We start from the raw sequence: 19,760 nt of genomic DNA, 5'->3' as shown, positions 1-19,760 counted from the left end.
TGGTGTTCTGTACAAAAAGTGCACTTTAATTGAGTGTTTTCTTGATATGTCTTCTTAGTGACATCATGCAAAAAAGTGCTCTTTGTTTTTATCTATTGTAGTGGCTTTTTGTACAAAAAGTGCACTTTAATTTAGTGTCGTTTTGATATGTCATCTTAGTGACATCATGCACAAAAGTGCACTTTGTTTTTATCTATTGTAGTGGCTTTTTGTACAAAAAGTGCTCTTTAATTTAGTGTCGTTTTGATATGTCATCTTAGTGACATCATGCAGAAAAGTGCACTTTATTTTTATCTATTGTAGTGGCTTTTTGTACAAAAAGTGCACTTTAATTTAGTGTCGTTTTGATATGTCATCTTAGTGACATCATGCACACAAGTGCACTTTGTTTTTAGCTATTGTAGTGGCGTTCTGTACAAAAAGTGCACTTTAATTTAGTGTTGTTTTGATATGTCATCTTAGTGACATCATGCACAAAAGTGCACTTTGTTTTGATCTATTGTAATGGCGCTCTGTACAAAAAGTGCACTTTAATTTAGTGTTGTTTTGATATGTCATCTTAGTGACATCATGCACACAAGTGCACTTTGTTTTTATCTATTCTAGTGGCTTTTTGTACAAAAAGTGGACTTTAATTTAGTGTCGTTTTGATATGTCATCTTAGTGACATCATGCACAAAAGTGCACTTTATTTGTTTTTAACTATTGTAGTGGCGTTCTGTACAAAAAGTGCACTTTAATTTAGTGTTGTCTTGATATGTCTTCTTAGTGACATCATGCACAAAAGTACACTTTATTTGTTTTAAACTATTGTAGTGGCGTTCTGTACAAAAAGTGCACTTTAGTGTTGTCTTGATATGTCTTCTTAGTGACATCATGCACAAAAGTGCACTTTGTTCTTATCTATTGTAGTGGCTTTTTGTACAAAAAGTGCACTTTAATTTAGTGTTGTTTTGATATGTCATCTTAGTGACATCATGCACAAAAGTGCACTTTATTTGTTTTTAACTATTGTAGTGGCGTACTGTACAAAAAGTGCACTTTAATTTAGTGTTGTTTTGATATGTCAGCTTAGTGACATCATGCACAAAAGTGCACTTTGTTTTTATCTATTGTTGTGGCTTTTTGTACAAAAAGTGCACTTTAATTTAGTGTTGTTTTGATATGTCATCTTAGTGACATCATGCACAAAAGTGCACTTTATTTGTTTTTAACTATTGTAGTGGCGTACTGTACAAAAAGTGCACTTTAATTTAGTGTTGTCTTGATATGTCTTCTTAGTGACATCATGCACAAAAGTGCACTTTGTTTTTATCTATTGTAGTGGCTTTTTGAACAAAAAGTGCACTTTGATTTAGTGTTGTTTTGATATGTCATCTTAGTGACATCATGCACAAAAGTGCTCTTTATTTGTTTTTAACTATTGTAGTGGCGTTCTGTACAAAAAGTGCACTTTAATTTAGTGTTGTTTTGATATGTCAGCTTAGTGACATCATGCACAAAAGTGCACTTTGTTTTTTTCTATTGTTGTGGCTTTTTGTACAAAAAGTGCACTTTAATTTAGTGTCGTTTTGATATGTCATCTTAGTGACATCATGCACAAAAGTGCACTTTATTCGTTTTAAACTATTGTAGTGGCGTTCTGTACAAAAAGTGCACTTTAATTTAGTGTTGTTTTGATATGTCAGCTAAGTGACATCATGCACAAAAGTTCACTTTGTTTTTATCCATTGTTGTGGCTTTTTGTACAAAAAGTGCACTTTAATTTAGTGTCGTTTTGATATGTCATCTTAGTGACATCATGCACAAAAGTGCACTTTATTTGTTTTTAACTATTGTAGTGGCGTTCTGTACAAAAAGTGCACTTTAATTTAGTGTTGTCTTGATATGTCAGCTTAGTGACATCATGCACAAAAGTGCATTTTGTTTTTATCTATTGTAGTGGCTTTTTGTACCAAAAGTGCACTTTATTTTAGTGTTGTTTTGATGTCATCTTAGTGACATCATGCACAAAAGTGCATTCGAAGCTTGTTTTAAGCTTGTGACAATCTTGCTCTTTCTGTTTTGAAATGTCATGAAAGTTTGTGCCACTGCTTAATAACTGTTTAATAAATACACTTTTGGTTGTGATTTCCCTTTCTGCATGAAAGTTTAAAATATGGAGATATTAAAAAAAGGCCATATTGCCCAGCCCTAATCCAAAGTGTTTCCCTTGTTAGTGATTCCTGAACCTGAACAGATTATTTCTTGTCTCAAAGTTCAAACTTTTTTTGGTCATGACTGTTCTTTCTTCCTATGTTTTTTTTTTTCTTTGAGTCAAACTCCCTGAAGTCCTTATTCTCGTCCGTGGGCCTCGAGTTTTACTGTCGCGGATCAACTTAAAAATGTCTGTCTTTAACTGAAATGCGTTAATGTTAGGAAAATGGCTGTGAAGTCAAACTGAGCTTGGCCTTTTAAAAAAGCTAAAGTGGCCGTAAGTGATGCCGTCTTGTACCGTTAAATGTCCTTACATGGCTTTGCCGTCCAAAATATCCTCGCTGGGAATTTTCAAAGAGCCCCTTCCAATGTTCTCATGCTCCCCCTGGGAGGATTTAACTTGATCCACGGCAAAAGCAAAAAGCCAGTAAACATCCTTGTTACGTCTGAAAATGTAGTTAAATGCAAACCGCCCTCAACGGATGATGTGTTGTCGCCCTTGCAGGCTTGGGAATGGTCCCGCCAATTAACGACTTGTACGCCGCGGAGTCGCCATCCTTCGCCAAAGGAGAGAAGCCGAGCCGCTGTAGGCTGGCCAGCCTCTACAGGCTTGTTGACCTTTTCAGCTGGGCTCGCTTCACAAGCTCCTACATCACCGTGAGTGTTGACATCCTGTGCACGTTCGTATGACTTCATATCAGCTCCACCCAGAAGACTAAAGGGGAGGTATGGCTTTAATTTGTGCTAGAACTTCAGCCCTTCATCACAACAATGGTGTCATAATAATATGATTATTGGGTGATTGACTCATCGTTCAAGGTTATTATCTATAATTAGAGATGTATTCCTTTGGTCTTAGGTGCGTGTCAACAAAGAGCAGGACCATGTTCTTATCAGCCCGAGGGGTCTTTCTTTTGCCGAGGTGACCGGAGCAGCTTTGGTAAGTGCTCCATGTACAAAAGCCAAAAGCAGTGAAGTTGGCACGTTGTGTAAATGGTTAATAAAACCAGGATGCAATGATTTGCAAATCCTTTTCAACTTTTATTCACTTGAATAGACTGCAAAGACAAGATAATTCATGTTTGCACTGAGAAACGTGTTCATTAACTTACAATTTAATGGCAGCAACACATTGCAAAAAAGTTGTCACAGGGGCATTTTTACCAGTGTGTTACATGGCTTTTCCTTTTAACAACACTCAGTAAAGGTTTGGGAACTGAGGAGACACATTTTTGAAGTAGAATTATTTCCCATTCTTGTTTGATGTACAGCTTAAGTTGTTCAACAGCCCATGGTGTCCGTTGTGGTATTTCAGACTTCATAATGCGCCACACATTTTCAATGGACTGCAGGCAAGCCAGTCTACTACCCGCACTCTTTTACTAAGAAGCCACGCTATGCCTTGGCATGGTCTTGCTGAAATAAGCAGGGGCGTCCATGATAACGTTGCTTAAATGGCAACATATGTTGCTCCAAAACCTGTATGTACCCTTCAGCATTAATGGTGCCTTCACAGATGTGTAAGTTAACTATAATACACCCCTCATACCATCACGGATGCTGGCTTTTGAACTTTGCGCCTGTAACAATCAGGATGGTTCTTTTCCGCTTTGGTCCAGAGGACACGACGTCCACAGTTTCCAAAAACAATTTGAAATGTGGACTCGTCAGACCACAGTACACTTTTCCACTTTGCATTAGTCCATCTTAGATGAGCTCGGGCCCAGCAAAGCCCGCGACGTTTCTGGGTGTTGTTGATAAATGGCTTTCGCTTTGTAGAGTAGAGTTTTAACTTGCACTTACAGATGTAGTGACCAGCTGAAGCTACTGACAGTGGTTTTCTGAAGTGTTCCTAAGCCTTAAGCCCATGTGGTGATATCCTTTACACACTGATGTCACTTTTTGAAGCAGTACGTATCATCTGTAAAATCCTGTAACAATCAGGATGGTTCTTTTCCTCTTTGGTCCAGAGGACACGACGTCCACAGTTTCCAAAAACAATTTGAAATGTGGACTCGTCAGACCACAGAACACTTTTCCACTTTGCATCAGTCCATGTTAGATGATCTCGGGCCCAGCAAAGCCGGCTGCATTTCTTGGTGTTGTTGATAAATGGCTTTCGCTTTGCAGAGTAGAGTTTTAACTTGCACTTACAGATGTAGTGACCAGCTGAAGCTATTGACAGTGGTTTTCTGAAGTCTTCCTAAGCCCATGTGGTGATATCCTTTACACACTGATGTCACTTTTTGATGCAGTACGTATCATCTGTAATATTGTCACTTACATGCAGTGACTTCTCCAGATTCTCTGAACCTTCTGATGATATTACGGAGCGTAGATGGTGAAATGCTTAAATTCCTTGCAACAGCTGGTTGAGAAATGTTCTTAAACCGTTCGACAATTTGCTTACAAAGTGGTGACCCTCGCCCCATCCTTGTTTGTGAATTACTCAGCATTTCATGGAAGCTGCTTTTATACCCAATCATGGCACCCACCTGCTCCCAATTAGCCTGTTCACCTGTGGGATGTTCCAAATAAGTGTTTGATGAGCATTCCTCAACATTTTCACTCTTTTTTTTCCACTTGTGCCAGCTTTTTTGAAACATGCTGCAGGCATCAAATTTCAAATGAGCTAATATTTGCAAAAAATTATGTTTTCCATATCTTGTCTTTGCAGTCTATTCAATTAAGTATAATTTGAAAAGGATTTGCAAATCAGTGTATTCTGCTTTTATTTACCATTTACACGACGTGACAACTTCACTGGTTATGTTTTTTTTAGTTTTTGTTAATATTTACAAAGTCAAGAAGGAAATCCCTAGACACTGGTGGACTTTGAGGGTAAAACCCAATGATTTGAATGACTGTTAGATGGTAATATTTCCTTTTTATTTGGTTGTCGTGCGCTATTGATGTTGTATTGCTTAAACAATGTATGTAATAAAAGACAATAAATAAATAAATATTTCATATATTGTATCAATGTTGCTACACTTCCTTCCCGTGTTTTCCCGCTGATTAGAAGTGTGATTAAATGGCCAATACTTCCCCTGCAACTAAAAAGTATTGGATCGACACCCTAATTTGGAGTACAGTGGTTCCCCCAAAATATTTGTTAGTTAAGGTGGTGTCTCCCCAGAGGGAAGGGGACAGGCGGCCGGACGGGGGAAGGAACAATATAATTTGGCCTGTCGCTACCATCCCGTCTCTTCAGTGGTGAAGTAGGCCGGCTTCGTCGCTTGAAAAAGCCTACAATATTTGGTTGTGTTTTCCGCGCGGTATGCTGAATGGCAATATACTATATATATCTCTCGATATTTTTTCTGTAAAGTAAAAATGAAACGCAAAAAAAGTCTGTTATTTGAGATACTATGTAACTAAGTAATATTAGTAAGTCAATATTTACTAAGTCAAAATAATGACTAAGTCAAATTAATGACTTACTGTAAATAAGCATTTGAAAAAAAGAGTTAAAAGTGGGGCTACATGCTGACATGCTGAACTCATCATGCTTAATTTATTAAAGCATTTGGGAAGCCCGTAATTGATTTTTATTATGTAAATGTCATATTTTTCAGGGTATCCGCAGATCCTTAAAAAGTCTTAAATTCATGTGTCTAAAATTAAGGCCTTAAAAAGTATAACATTTATTAGAAATTCCTAAGATGGTCTTACATTCAGTACTCAATGGTCTTAAATTGTCGGGCCAGTTTTTTTTCCTTTTTTTTTTTTCGGGGCACGTCTTTGAGTAAAAGTTACGGCACGTCTTTGAGTAAAAATGAGTGATTTCAGTGTCAGTTGTGCGCATAGTCGGGTCGCACGCAGACTCCTTCCTTTCTTCCTCGCGTCCCGCCTTTCAGTCAGCATGGGGAAAGGCAAGTTTTGCGAGCGTTGGCTGGAGGAAAGCCGGTTTAAAAGCTGGCTTAAGCCTGTTGCCATACCAGAGGAGGCCAGGTGCATACTTTGTAAGAGGGATTTCAAACTTGGCACCATGGGAATTAGGGCGGTCGAATCGCACATGCAGTGCGGTAAGCATAAAATTGCGGCAGAGAGCCAAAAACAAACACCGGGCATCTCTCAGTTCTGCGTGGGTCCAGCGCCAACGCCCCCCCAGCTAGCAACAAATTCCGCTAGCAGCACTGACCTGACACTAATCTTCGGCGGGACAGCAACATTAAAATCCGAGGTGTTATGGATCTTGCACACTGTGGTGAAACATCAATCCTACACCTCAAATGATGGGATTGGCGATCTTTTTCGTGTGATGTTTCCTGATTCTCAGGTTGCTAATACATTTTCCTGCGGAAAGGATAAAACAGCAAATAATACGAGACACGGATTAGCACCTCACATCCAAAACCTGCTCTTCGACCAAGTCAACGGGTCTCGGTATGTGTTAATGAAATGTATTTTATTTTTACCCTCACCTCGGTTATTATGTTTTTACTGGCGTTGGTGTTGGTTTGTTTGTTTTGGATGTCAAAGTTTTTTGATCTCTCAAGATTTTTGATAAACTGTTTGGCAGAGTGGGGCTTATCAGTTTGTTTATTTACAAACATACAAAAAGTAAACTTGACTGATTGTCAATGAGGTTGTAGTACAGTGGGATCCCCAACCAGCGCTTATATTTATAGATTTTTTTTAATTTTTTTTTCGGTTTTGAATTTCAATCGAGGTGGCATTAAAAAGGTCTTATAAAGTCTTAAATTTGACTTGCTGAGACCTGCAGATACCCTGTTTTTATCAACATGTGATAGGAGGGACCCTGTCATTCAAAACTAGGCTGCTCCTTTGCTAATGATTATTGTAACTATAGCTGAAAAAATAATAATTACTCTTTTGTAAAGTAAATCTGAACAGCCGATATGGGCATCTACATCAACTATATGATTTGCCTGAGAAGCTTGTCAGGACAAAAAAAAAAAAATATATATATATATATATATATATATTTTTTTTTTAAAGACTTTAGTTTAGGCGGTGGCTCTTTGTACATATAGTCAGTAGCACACATCAAACCTAAGTCATGCAGTTAGCACATGTGATGTACCGGAAGATCGGAATTAGCAGCATAAAACCCCTTAATCACATCGAAAAAAATGAGCATTTCGAGGTGTTCTAAAAACTGCAAATTAAAAAGGAATTTTCACAGCAGCACACTGTATTGCACAAGCACTTAAAGGGGAACATTATCACAATTTCAAAAGGCTTAAAAACAATAAAAATCAGTTCCCAGTGGCTTGTTTTATTTTTCGAAGTTTTTTTCAAAACTTTACACCTCCCCGGAATATCCCTAAAAAAAGCTTTAAAGTTCTTGATTTTCGCTATTTGCGATGCGACTGTCCATTTCCCTGTGACGTCATACAGTGCTGCCAATACAAACAACATGGCGGTTACCACACATTAGCTCGGATTCAGACTCGGATTTCAGCGGCTTAAGCGATTCAACAGATTACGCATTTATTAAAACAGATGGTCAGAGTATGAAGGCAGATAGCGAAATTGAAGAAGAAATTGAAGCTATTGAGCGAATAGCTACTGACGCTATTCGGCCATAGCATGGGTGTACCTAATGAAGTGGCCCATAGCATGGCTGCCTTATTAGCATCGCCGGTAAAATGTGCGGACCAAACGATCAGGACTTTCGCATCTTGTGACACTGGATCAACTTAAATCCGTCGATTGGTAATTGTTTGTTTCGCATTAAATGTGGGTATCTAGTTTCAAATAGCGTAAATAGCATGTTAGCATCGATTAGCATAGCATGTTAGCATCGATTAGCTGGCAGTCATGCCGTGACCAAATATGTCTAATTAGCACATAAGTCAACAAAATCAACAAAACTCACCTTTGTGATTTCGTTGACTTAATCGTTGCAAATGCATCTGCAGGTTATCCATACATCTCTGTGCCATGTCTGCCTTAGCATCGCCGGTCAAATGTGCAGACACTCTGCCACATTCAATGGGGGTCTGGCGGCAGATTTCTTGCCAGTAGTGCAACTTGAATCCCTCCCTGTTAGTGTTGTTACACCCTCCGACAACACACCGACGAGGCATGATGTCTCCAAGGTTCCAAAAAATAGTCGAAAAAACGGAAAATAACAGAGCTGAGACCCGGTGTTTGTAATGTGAAAATGAAAATGGCGGGTGTGTTACCTCGGTGACGTCACGTTCTGACGTCATCGCTAAATGACCGATAAACTGAAAGGCGTTTAATTTGCCAAAATTCACCCATTTAGAGTTCGGAAATCGTTTAAAAAAATACATGGTCTTTTTCCTGCAACATCAAGGTATATATTGACGCTTGCATAGGTTCGGTGATAATGTTCCCCTTTAAAAAGGCATCAAGGGCGATTGTCCAGGATGGCGAAGAAAGTGAAACGGCTCTTTACGTAATTTACTTTTGCATCCCTGCCTAAACATGCATTTAAAGTTCCAGGATACAAGAACATTGTTCGTGTCCTTTTGGTGAGTTAATTTGTAAAAAATCTGTTGTACCACTTCCTTAACAAACTGTAGTTATCAAGTCCATAGATAAATCATTTGGTGCAGCTCTTATCTGATTGAAGATAAGAACTGCACCAAAGTTTGCTGCTTTTAAAGTTTCAAGTTGTTTTGGCTTTGCAAAGGAAAAACCTCCTCCTTCGTGGACATGAGTCTGCTTAGTGAATATGCCCAGACTTTGTTAAAAGGGAGATGAGGAAATAAAAGAAGCAGGCTTTTCTACAGATGGAGCTGCATGTTTGATGATGTTATTTTTTCCCCAGCAATAGGCTAACCGAGCATGATGCTGCTGTTAAAATGTCTGTAATCTTCACATATGATGCTATTGTTTGTGTCTGCCTGCCCCTACTCCTTAATGTTACGTTGTTAGATGTGATTTATGGCGTCTATCATGTTGGATACGTGCACAGTTACAGCGTTAAAGGAGGTCACGTGTACAATAGCGCTTCTTGGAGGCATGGACAAGCTCATTAGCATTAAAGTTACGGACACAAAAACTGCCGTGTTCTGGCACATTAGCAAACACACTTCTAATGCACTTTTGTAACACACTCCGAGATTTACAAACATCTTGACTTGGGGGCCCGCATTGACTTGGGGGACCTCCTTAAAGTTTTGTTATCAATCAGAAATATCAACTAGCTAAAATGTGCCATTTGCCAAACAAAAATAAGTTTGGGGAGAGTTTTGCCTTTTTCCACTCATGCATTGTAATGGACTTAAAGGGGAACATTATCACAATTTCAAAAGGGTTAAAAACAATAAAAATCAGTTCCCAGTGGCTTGTTGTATTTTTTGAAATTTTTTTCAAAATTTTACCGGTCTCGGAATATCCCTAAATAAAGCTTTAAAGTGCCTTATTTTCGCTCTCTGCGAAGACACTGGCCATTTCCCTGTGATGTTACACAGTGTTGCCAATGTAAACAAACAATGGGAATACCACAGCAAGATACAGCGACATTAGCTCGGATTCAAACTCGGATTTAAGCGATTCAACAGCATGTATTTAAACAGATGGTTGGAGTATGAAAATATTGAAGAAGAAACTGAAGCTATTGAGCGAATAGTTATTGACGCTATTCATAGCCATAGCATGGCCGAATAGCTGCGTTAGCATTGCCGGTAAAATGTGCGGACCAAACGATCAGGACTTTAGCATCTTTTGACACTGGAGCAACTTAAATCCGTCGATTGGTAAGTGTTTTTTTCGCATTAAATGTGGGTGGGAGGAAACGTAATATAGTTGCAAATGCGTCTACAGGTTATCCATACATCTCTGTACCATGTCTGCTTTAGCACCGCCGGTAAATAGCATGTTAGCATCGATTAGCGTAGTATGTTAGCATCGATTAGCTGGCAGTCAACATCAGCAAAACTCACCTTTGTGATTTCGTTGACTATCGTTGCAAATGCATTTGCAGGTTATCCATACATCTCTGTGCCATGTCTGCCTTAGCATCGCCGGTAAAATGTGGAGACACTCCAGCACATTCAATGGGGGTCTGGCGGCAGACACTTTGGCATCTTCGGGCCAGTGGTGCAACTTGAATCCCTCCCTGTCAGTGTTGTTACACCCTCCGACAACACACCGACGAGGCATGATGTCTCCGAGGTTCCAAAAAATAGTCAAAAAAACGGAAAATAACAGAGTTGAGACCCGGTGTTTGTAATGTGTAGAAAATGAAAAGGGCGGGTGTGTTACCTCGGTGACGTCACATTCTGACGTCATCACTTCCAGAGCGATAAACAGAAAGGTGTTTAATTCGCCAAAATTCACCCATTTAGAGTTCGGAAATCGGTTAAAAATATAGATGGTCTTTTTTCTGCACCATCAAGGTATATATTGACGCTTACATAGGTCTGGTGATAATGTTCCCCTTTAAATGGATGTAATTTGGAATTTTAGGACGTTTTTTATAATATCCGCAAAGTTCGGTGAGCAGGTTGTGTTATGTGTGACCTTGTGTGTTGACTTTTCGTGTTATTTGCATTTTTTATTATTTTTTTGCGCCATGACTCTGTAAATTTGTTTGGATTGGTTCATGTAAGTAAACCTGTGCCGTTTCATGGTCATTGACCTGATTTACGCACGTTGTCCACAAGACGGCGGAACATTTTGCAGCAATCAAATTGTCAGATATTTAAAATTACTTTGGAAAAAATGAGGAAATGTCAGAAAAATTGTAAATGAGTTATCACACAACTTATTTGCTTGCTGTTCAGGTTGTCCTGCGGCCTGCGGTTACTATCCACTGGTGCTTACAAAGCTGTCTCTGATCTTATCAAGCAAAAGGCTTGTAAATTGCGACTGTGTGCGATGGAATGCGGCGTAGAGGGGTCAGTTTCTCCGATCTGTATCAGGATCCGAAATCTACGAGCAGAGAGGGGGCAAACCTGACACCGCTCCAAGCACCTTTTAAAAAAAACCAACTGTTTCTCACCCAGTGCAGCTGCTTCATAATGAGACCCCTTGCCTTAGAAGCAGCTGCAGCTATGTAATCAGGGAATGCCCAAATAAATGTGGGGGCGTGGAACTTAATTCTCAGCGCGTGGAGTGCAGGTCCACGCGCTCTCCTCTAGAGCTAGATTTAATCCTGTCTCTGTTTGATTCCTTGCTTCTTGTATTGTTTAATATAGTTCAATGTTTCAACCTGACAGGTAACCACAGTAAGAGAAAGTACGATGCAGTCCAGTTCTAGAGCTTAATTGATTCCTGTCGATGTTTGACTCCTTGCTTCTTGACCTGTTTAATAGATAGTTTGGTGTTTCAATCTGACAGGTAACCAGAGTAAGAGAAATTATGATGCAGTGCAGTTCTAGAGCTAAATTGAATCCTGTCTCTATTTGATTCCTTCCTTATTGTCCTGTTTGATAGTTCGGTGTTTGAAACTGACATGGAACCAGAGTAAGAGAAAGTACGATGCACTCCAGTTCTAGAGCTAAATTTGATTCTGTATCTGTTTGATTCCTTGCTTCTTGTCCTGTTTAATACATAGTTAGGGGTTTGAACCTGACAGGTAATCAGAGTAAGAGAAAGTACGATGCAGTCCAGTTCTAGAGCTTAATTGAATCCAGTCTCTGTTTGATTCCTTGCTTATTGTCCTGTTTAACAGATAGTTCGGTGTTTCAATCTGACAGGTAACCAGAGTAAGAGAAAATACGATGCAGTGCAGTTCTAGAGCTAAATTGAATCCTTTCTCTATTTGATTCCTTCCTTATTGTCCTGTTTGATAGTTCGATGTTTGAACCTGACAGGTAACCAGAGTAAGAGAAAGTCCGATGCAGTCCAGTTCTAGAGCTAAATTTAATCCTGTCTCTGTTTGATTCCTTGTTCTTGTCCTGTTTAATAGATAGTTCGGTGTTTGAACTTGACAGGTAACCAGAGTAAGAGAAAGTACGATGCAGTCCAGTTCTAGAGCGTAATTGAATCCTGTCTCTGTTTGATTCCTTGCTTCTTGTCCTGTTTAATGGATAGTTCGGCGTTTCAATCTGACAGGTAACCAGAGTAAGAGAAAATACGATGCCGTGCAGTTCTAGAGCTAAATTGAATCCTGTCTCTATTTGATTCCTTTCTTATTGTCCTGTTTGATAGTTCGGTGTTTGAACCTGACAGGTAACCAGAGTAAGAGAAAGTCCGATGCAGCCCAGTTCTAGAGCTAAATTGAATCCTGTCTCTGTTTATTCCTTCCTTATTGTCCTGTTTGATAGTTTGGTGTTTGAACCTGGCAGTTAACCAGAGTAAGAGAAGGTATGACGCAGTGCAGTTCTAGAGCTAAATTTGATTCCTGTCTCTATTTGATTCCGTGCTTATTGTCCTTTTTGATAGTTTGGTGTTTGAATCTGACAGGTAACCAGAATAAGAGAAAGTACGATGCAGTCCAGTTCTAGAGCTAAATTTGATTCTGTATCTGTTTGATTCCTTTCTTATTGTCCTGTTTGATAGTTCGGTGTTTGAACCTGACAGGTAACCAGAGTGAGAGAAAGTCCGATGCAGTCCAGTTCTAGAGCTAAATTTAATCCTGTCTCTGTTTATTCCTTGCTTCTTGTCCTGTTTAATATAGTTTGGTGTTTGAACCTGGCAGGTAACCAGAGTAAGAGAAAGTACGATGCAGTCCAGTTCTAGAGCTAAATTTAATTCTGTATCTGTTTGATTCCTTGCTTCTTGTCCTGTTTAATACATAGTTTAGTGTTTGAACCTGACAGGTAATCAGAGTAAGAGAAAGTACGATGCAGTGCAGTTCTAAAAAAGCTCCAGCCACAATAATAGACGCAGCCTATTAATATTCTTGACACGGGTTTAGTTTTGAGCACTAATGTTTGGCTTTCTTTCAGGTTAAAGTGAACATGATTGGCGATGTTGTGGACCAGGGCTCTACCGATCTGGGTATCGATCACTTCGGATTCGCGCCCCACGCCGCCATCTACGCCATGCGGCCCGACTTGAGATGTATCGTCCACGTCCACACCCCCGCCACAGCTGCCGTGAGTCGCTCCCGGCCGGCAGTCATGAAAGCCGCTCTTAAAGGCTGGCTCCGCCCCCCCCCAGAGGAGCCCCTGTGATGCTCTTTTTAATGCCGCATTTGCCATAAACTTTAAAGCGAGGCTGTAAAATTCACGGCGTGTGACGAAAGTGGCTGGGAAGGCTTTTATTTGACAGCGACAAAACGTGTCTCTGTTAGGCCCGTCGCCGCCGTGACACAATCTCAAGCGCCTCCCTGTTTATGTTAACAGGTGTCTTCAATGAAGTGTGGAATACTGCCCATTTCCCAGGAGGCCTTGCTTCTTGGAGACGTGAGCTGCTTCGGTTACCACGGCAGCCTGGATAATAGAGAGGAGAAGGTGGAGTTTCAGAAAGCCCTGGGCCCGACTGCCAAGGTACTGTCAAATTCAAGAGAGACTCCATTAGTACGAGGGTCTTTTACGCAGCTGTAACCGATACACATGCACAAGAGCTGTCTGCTTTATCTAAGCTTCTCAGGAAACATCTCTGTAAACCACAATAGTGGAGGCCCTCAGGGATATTTTCGTTCACTTTTGTCTAAAAGCGCCAAATTTGGCACAGGTGTAGCTCAGGGCATACTTAAATGATTTAGCTAGGGCGCCCGAGCCGGTGACCTTTGGGGTCGCCACAGCGGCCAATCAAATGTGGCCACCACTTATAATAGCTTGCGTCTCTAACATTTGAAACAGATGAGCTACAAATGTAAACTTGGTGTCCATTTCATGTGTTTTGACAATATGTTGGAATGCTCATTTTTATTTTTGGGTGTGTCTAGTCCAGGGGTGGGCATTACGTCGATCGCGAGCTACCGGTCGATCGCGGAGCGTGTGTCAGTCGATCACAAGCCAGGCATTTAAAAAATAGACATAAAAATGAGCAATCACCAATCTTCACCAAGGCTTCACTTTCGTCAGTTGTTTGACATTCTCGGCACCCGAGGATCTTGTGAGATGACGCTGGCTGCCGCAAGCTCATTATTAAGAAAAAAATCACTGACAGGACTAGGGATGCACCGATTAATCGGTAACCGAATATATTCGGCCGAATATGGCAAAAAAAAAGCCACATTCGGCCTTCGGTGGAATGAGTTAAAAACAAGGCCGAATAGTGGCGTGTGACGCAATTTTGTGACGCGGTGACGTTGGGATATGTTGTGTACCTGTATAAGTGTATGAGGTTACAAGCACACACTCTTTGAGATTTAGTGGGGCGTCTGTTTACATTATTAGCCTGTTGTGTAGGCTACCTGTGTAAGTGTATGAGGTTACAAGCACACACTTAATTGAGATTTAGTGGGGCCTCTGTTTACATTATTAGCCTGTTGTGTAGGCTACCTGTATAAGTGTATGAGGTTACAAGCACACACTCTTTGAGATTTAGTGGGGCCTCTGTTTACATTATTAGCCCGTTGAGTAGGCTACCTGTATGAGTGTATGAGGTTACAAGCACACTCTTATTGAGATTTAGTGGGGCCTCTGTTTACATTATTAGCCCGTTGAGTAGTCTACCTGTATGAGTGTATGAGGTTACAAGCACATACTTATTGAGATTTAGTGGGGCCTCTGTTTACGTTATTAGCCTGTTGAGTAGGCTACCTGTATAAGTGTATGAGGTTACAAGCACACACTTATTGAGATTTAGTGGGGCCTCTGTTTACATTATTAGCCTGTTGTGTAGGCTACCTGTATAAGTGTATGAGGTTACAAGCATACACTTAATTGAGATTTACTTGAGCCTTCTGTTTACATTATTAGCATATCTATTGTGGCTAAGCAGACTTTTGTCAAAAGGACAATAATTCATTTGTTGTGGGTTAATCCACTTTAATGCACTTTATTTTTTTTTTGGAATGCATGTTTTGTTTGAAGGCCTAATATAAATGAAAAACGTTGTGCTTTTTTTGAAAAGCAAAGGCTACTGGAATATTAAAAAAATGTCAATATTCAATAAAAAAAATACTTTATTTGAAAAACATGTCTAAATATTTATTCTAGGCTATTTATGCAATATTGAAAAAATTGTCAAAAACTGCATTCATTATTCGGTATTCGATATTCGGCCTTCGGCCAAGCGTTTAAATTTTATTCGGCTTCGGCTTCGGCCACAAATTTTCATTTCGGTGCATCCCTAGACAGGACGGACGGAGAGAAACACTTTTTATTTCAACAGACTCTTGGGCCATACTTGGTGTCAAAACTCTAAAGACCGACTGCACAGTTCCTGTCTTCACCATAAAAGCCCTGCTTCATCCTGCCTGTGCTAACAAAATAAGAGTCTCAGAAAGCTAGCGTGCACAAGCTAGCAAGCTACGGAGTTTGATGCCAATGTTTTTCTCGCTCGCCCGACGTCACTCACCTGCTGTCAACACATTAAAGGGCCAAACACACATATGCTACTCTCATAACAAAGTGTTTAAAAACGATTATGCAAGTTGGACGAATGAGATGTCAAATCCAACCACTTTAATGTGGTATTGGACAGAAAGGAGGACTTTTTTCTCCTCCATTTGAAAATGCGGACGTTATCAGCACCACTGTCTGATTCCAATCAATGCAAGTCGTCAGAATCAAATACACCAACTTACATTCTTGTCTTCGTGAAAGAAAGGAATCTATGTGTGTTAAACATGCTTGTATTATCATTAAACACCATTAACTTGTTAACAAAAATGCCCCTTTCATAAATAAATAACTATAAATTCAAAATATGAATGAGGTAGATCTCCTCGACTTTGTCAATTGAAAAGTAGCTCGCCTGCAGAAAAAGTGTGAGCACCCCTGGTCTAGACCCCTAATTTGCATATTTGCAAGTGGCGTTTTGCTATTCTGAAGACATTGGACGTAACTTGGGCATTGTTATGAGTAAAACCTGGTGCAACATGGCCATGTTGTCAATATGGTGTCAAGGCGTGGACTTTGGTGTGGTTTGTTTTCCCGAGGTGCAAAGCGACTGGATCGGACACGATGTGAAGGTAACGACATATTTTAATCTTAAAGGCCTACTGTAACCCACTACTACCGACCACGCAGTCTGATAGTTCATATATCAATGATGGAATCTTAACATTGCAACACATGCCAATACAGCCGGTTTAGTTTACTAAATTGCAATTTTAAATTTCCCGCGAGGTATCCTGTTGAAAACATCGCGGAATGATGACACGTGCGCGTGACGTCTCGGGTTGTAGCGGACATTTTTTTCCAGCCCGATCCAAGCTATAAGTAGTCTGCTTTAATCGCATAATTACACAGTATTCTGGACATCCGTTTTGCTGAATCTTTTGCAATTTGTTCAATTAGTAATGGAGACATCAAAGAAGAAAGATGTAGGTGGGAAGCGGTGTATTAAGGCCGCTTTTAGCAACACAAACACAGCCGGTGTTTCCTTGTTTACATTCCCGAAAGATGACGGTGAAGCTTTACTATGGAACAGAGCGGTCAAGCGAACACGGATCCCGACCACATGTCAACCGGCAGGTTTCGATGAGAAAATTGTTGCAATAAGTCGGCTCTTATCGTAGACATCAGCGGAGTTTGCGTCCTGCTGCAGCTGCGTGGCTTCCCTCAGAGACACTGGCGGTCACCACACCTGTGGCCACACCCCTCCCACTTTCAGGTACTATATAATTTCACTAAAACACTAGTAACACAATAGGCAGATAAGGGATTTTCCAGAATTATCCTAGTAAATGTGTCTAATAACATCTGAATCGCTCTCACTGCCCTCGCCTTTTTTTTTTTTCCTAGTCCTTCAATCTCATTATGCTCATCCACGAATCTTTCTTCCTCGCTCATATCAATGGGGAAATTGTCACTTTCTCGGTCCGAATCGCCCTATCTGCTGGTTGCTATGATTGTAAACCATGTGAGGATGTGAGGAGCCCTACAACCCGTGACGTCACGCACACATCGTCTGCTACTTCCGTTACAGGCAAGGCTTTTTTATTAACGACCAATATCGTCGATGTTCTCTACTAAATCCTTTCAGCAAAAATACGGTAATATCGCGAAATGATCAAGTATGACACATAGAATGGACCTGCTATCCGTGTTTAAATAAGAAAATCTAATTTCAGTAGGCCTTTAACACAAAAAAGGAACAATCAAAAATGCGCTCACAGAGGAGGTACAAAAACTTGGCTTTGAAACAAAACTATTACTACAACATAAACTATGGACATAAAACAAACCATGCAAACTATGACATGAATAACAAAACTTACGGGGAACGAGAAAAGAGCATGGATCATCAGCATGGAGCAAGGGCGTGTAGAGGAGGATGTCGCCGAGCTGACTGCCTGGCAACTATGGGCTTAAATTGTGCTGTGGTGCTTGAAAACAGGTGCATGAGTTCAAATGAATCCGGTGCGTGAGTCGTGAGGACAGGTGAACTGATTGGTAGACATGGAAACAAAACAATGGAGTGAAAAAACAGGAACTAATGGAGTCTTGAAGTAATCTAACACAACTAAACAAAACATGACATATGGAAATGAATGATCATAAATCTGATCATTCCTGTATGTTTCTGATGCTCAAAAATAGTTTGCCAAAAAGTATCAAAAGTTAAGGTACACCTAATTTTTACATAGCCGCCATCTTGGAAATATGCTAATTAGGTGTCCAGACACACCCAATCATAAAGATAATTTGTAATTGTCAAAAAACATGAAATAGACACCGAGTTTGGATTTGTAGCTCATCTGGTTCAAATCTAGAGGCAAAAGCGTGTTCAGCTGGTGGCCATATTGGATCAGCCGCTGTGACGACCCCAAAGGTCACCGGCGTGGGCGCCATAGCCAAATCATTTAAGTATGCCCTGATCTACACCTGTGCCAAATTTGGCGCTTTTAGACAAAAGTGAACGAACACACCCTAAAATCTCCCCAAGGGCCCGCACTACAAACACTAAACAGAATTCTAGTTCCACTCACAGTCAAGCTGGTGTAAAATGCTCGGTCTCCTGTGTGCTGTGTTTTCCAGGTCATGATCTTGAGAAATCACGGGCTGCTGGCCCTAGGAGAAACCGTGGAGGAAGCCTTCCACTACATGTACCACTCCCAGCAAGCGTGTGAAATCCAGGTACGGCCTCCACTCTACAACACCTTTGCCCAACTACACTTTCTGCAATCCCACGCTACTATAGGTCAGTGTTTTTCAAATTTTTTTGAGCCAAGGCACATTTTTTTGCGTTGACAAAATGCGGAGGCACACCGCCAGCAGAAATCATTAAAAAACGAAACTCGGTTGACAGTAAAAAGTTGTCGTCGCTATTGTCTGATATGACTTTAAAGCATAACCAAGCATGCATCAATATTGCTCTTGTCTCAAAGTAGGTCACAACCTGTCACTTCACGCCGTGACTTATTTGGAGTTTTTGTGCTGTTTTCCTGTGTGTAGTGTTTTACTTCTTGTCTTGCGCTCCTATTTTTGGTGGCTTTTTCTCTTTTTCATGTCTTCCTTTGAGTGATATTTCCCCCATCTACTTTGTTTTAGCAATCAATAATATTTCAGTTGTTTTTATCCTCCTTTTTGGGGACATTGTTGTAGGGCTGGGCGATATGGCCTTTTTTTAATATCACGATATGGCCTAAAAATATTGCGATATTAAAAAAATGCCTGTCACTTCACGCCGTGACTTATTTGGAGTTTTTGTGCTGTTTTCCTGTGTGTAGTGTTTTACTTCTTGTCTTGCGCTCCTATTTTTGGTGGCTTTTTCTCTTTTTCATGTCTTCCTTTGAGTGATATTTCCCCCATCTACTTTGTTTTAGCAATCAAGAATATTTCAGTTGTTTTTATCCTCCTTTTTGGGGACATTGTTGTAGGGCTGGGCGATATGGCCTTTTTTTAATATCGCGATATGGCCTAAAAATATTGCGATATTAAAAAAATGCCATATGATACATATCTCGGCATTTTGCCTTAGCCTTAAAGGGGAACATTATCACAATTTCAAAAGGGTTCAAAACAATTTCAAAAGGGATAAAAACAATAAAAATCAGTTCCCATAGCTCGGTTGGTAGAGTGGCCGTGCCAGCAACTTGAGGGTTGCAGTTTCGATTCCCGCTTCCGCCATCCTAGTCACTGCCGTTGTGTCCTTGGGCAAGACACTTTACCCACCTGCTCCCAGTGCCACCCACACTGGTTTAAATGTAACTTAGATATTGGGTTTCACTATGTAAAGCGCTTTGAGTCACTTGAGAAAAGCGTTATATAAATATAATTCACGCCGGTTGTATTTTTCAAATTTTTTTTCAAATTTTTACCGGTCCCGGAATATCCCTAAATAAAGATTTACAGTGCCTTATTTTCGCTATCTTCGAAACCACTATCCATTTTCCGCGAGGGCGTATACGTATGTGACGTATGACGTGACAGTATGTGACGTGTGTAAAAATGTGCGCTTGCTGTCTGTGAGGAGACACGAGAAGGAGTGGGAAGAGCCTGTAGTGTAATGCCCACAGCTTGAAACAACTGCGTGAGAACGTATACTTGAATATTACGATATAGTTATTTTGTATATCGCACAGAGACAAACCTGCGATATATCGCGTATAT

At 40.3% G+C, this 19,760-nt stretch overlaps 1 protein-coding gene across 2 annotated transcripts in view; it reads left to right on the top strand.

Moving 5' to 3' along the window:
- Positions 1 to 19,760, top strand: part of add3b (adducin 3 (gamma) b) — a 53,549-nt gene that overhangs the window by 19,303 nt on the left and 14,486 nt on the right. For both annotated transcript variants that reach the window (XM_061911584.1, XM_061911583.1), the window contains 5 exons: positions 2,702 to 2,853; positions 3,056 to 3,136; positions 13,035 to 13,184; positions 13,434 to 13,577; positions 18,186 to 18,284. In XM_061911584.1, the coding sequence (XP_061767568.1) occupies positions 2,702 to 2,853; positions 3,056 to 3,136; positions 13,035 to 13,184; positions 13,434 to 13,577; positions 18,186 to 18,284 (626 nt within the window). The remainder of the gene's footprint in view (positions 1 to 2,701; positions 2,854 to 3,055; positions 3,137 to 13,034; positions 13,185 to 13,433; positions 13,578 to 18,185; positions 18,285 to 19,760) is intronic.

The sequence above is a fragment of the Nerophis ophidion genome, linkage group LG09 (assembly GCF_033978795.1).
Source record: "Nerophis ophidion isolate RoL-2023_Sa linkage group LG09, RoL_Noph_v1.0, whole genome shotgun sequence".
Classification (NCBI taxonomy): domain Eukaryota; kingdom Metazoa; phylum Chordata; class Actinopteri; order Syngnathiformes; family Syngnathidae; genus Nerophis; species Nerophis ophidion.
Note: the sequence above shows the minus strand (reverse complement) of the source record. Positions and strands in the feature narration are given on the sequence as shown.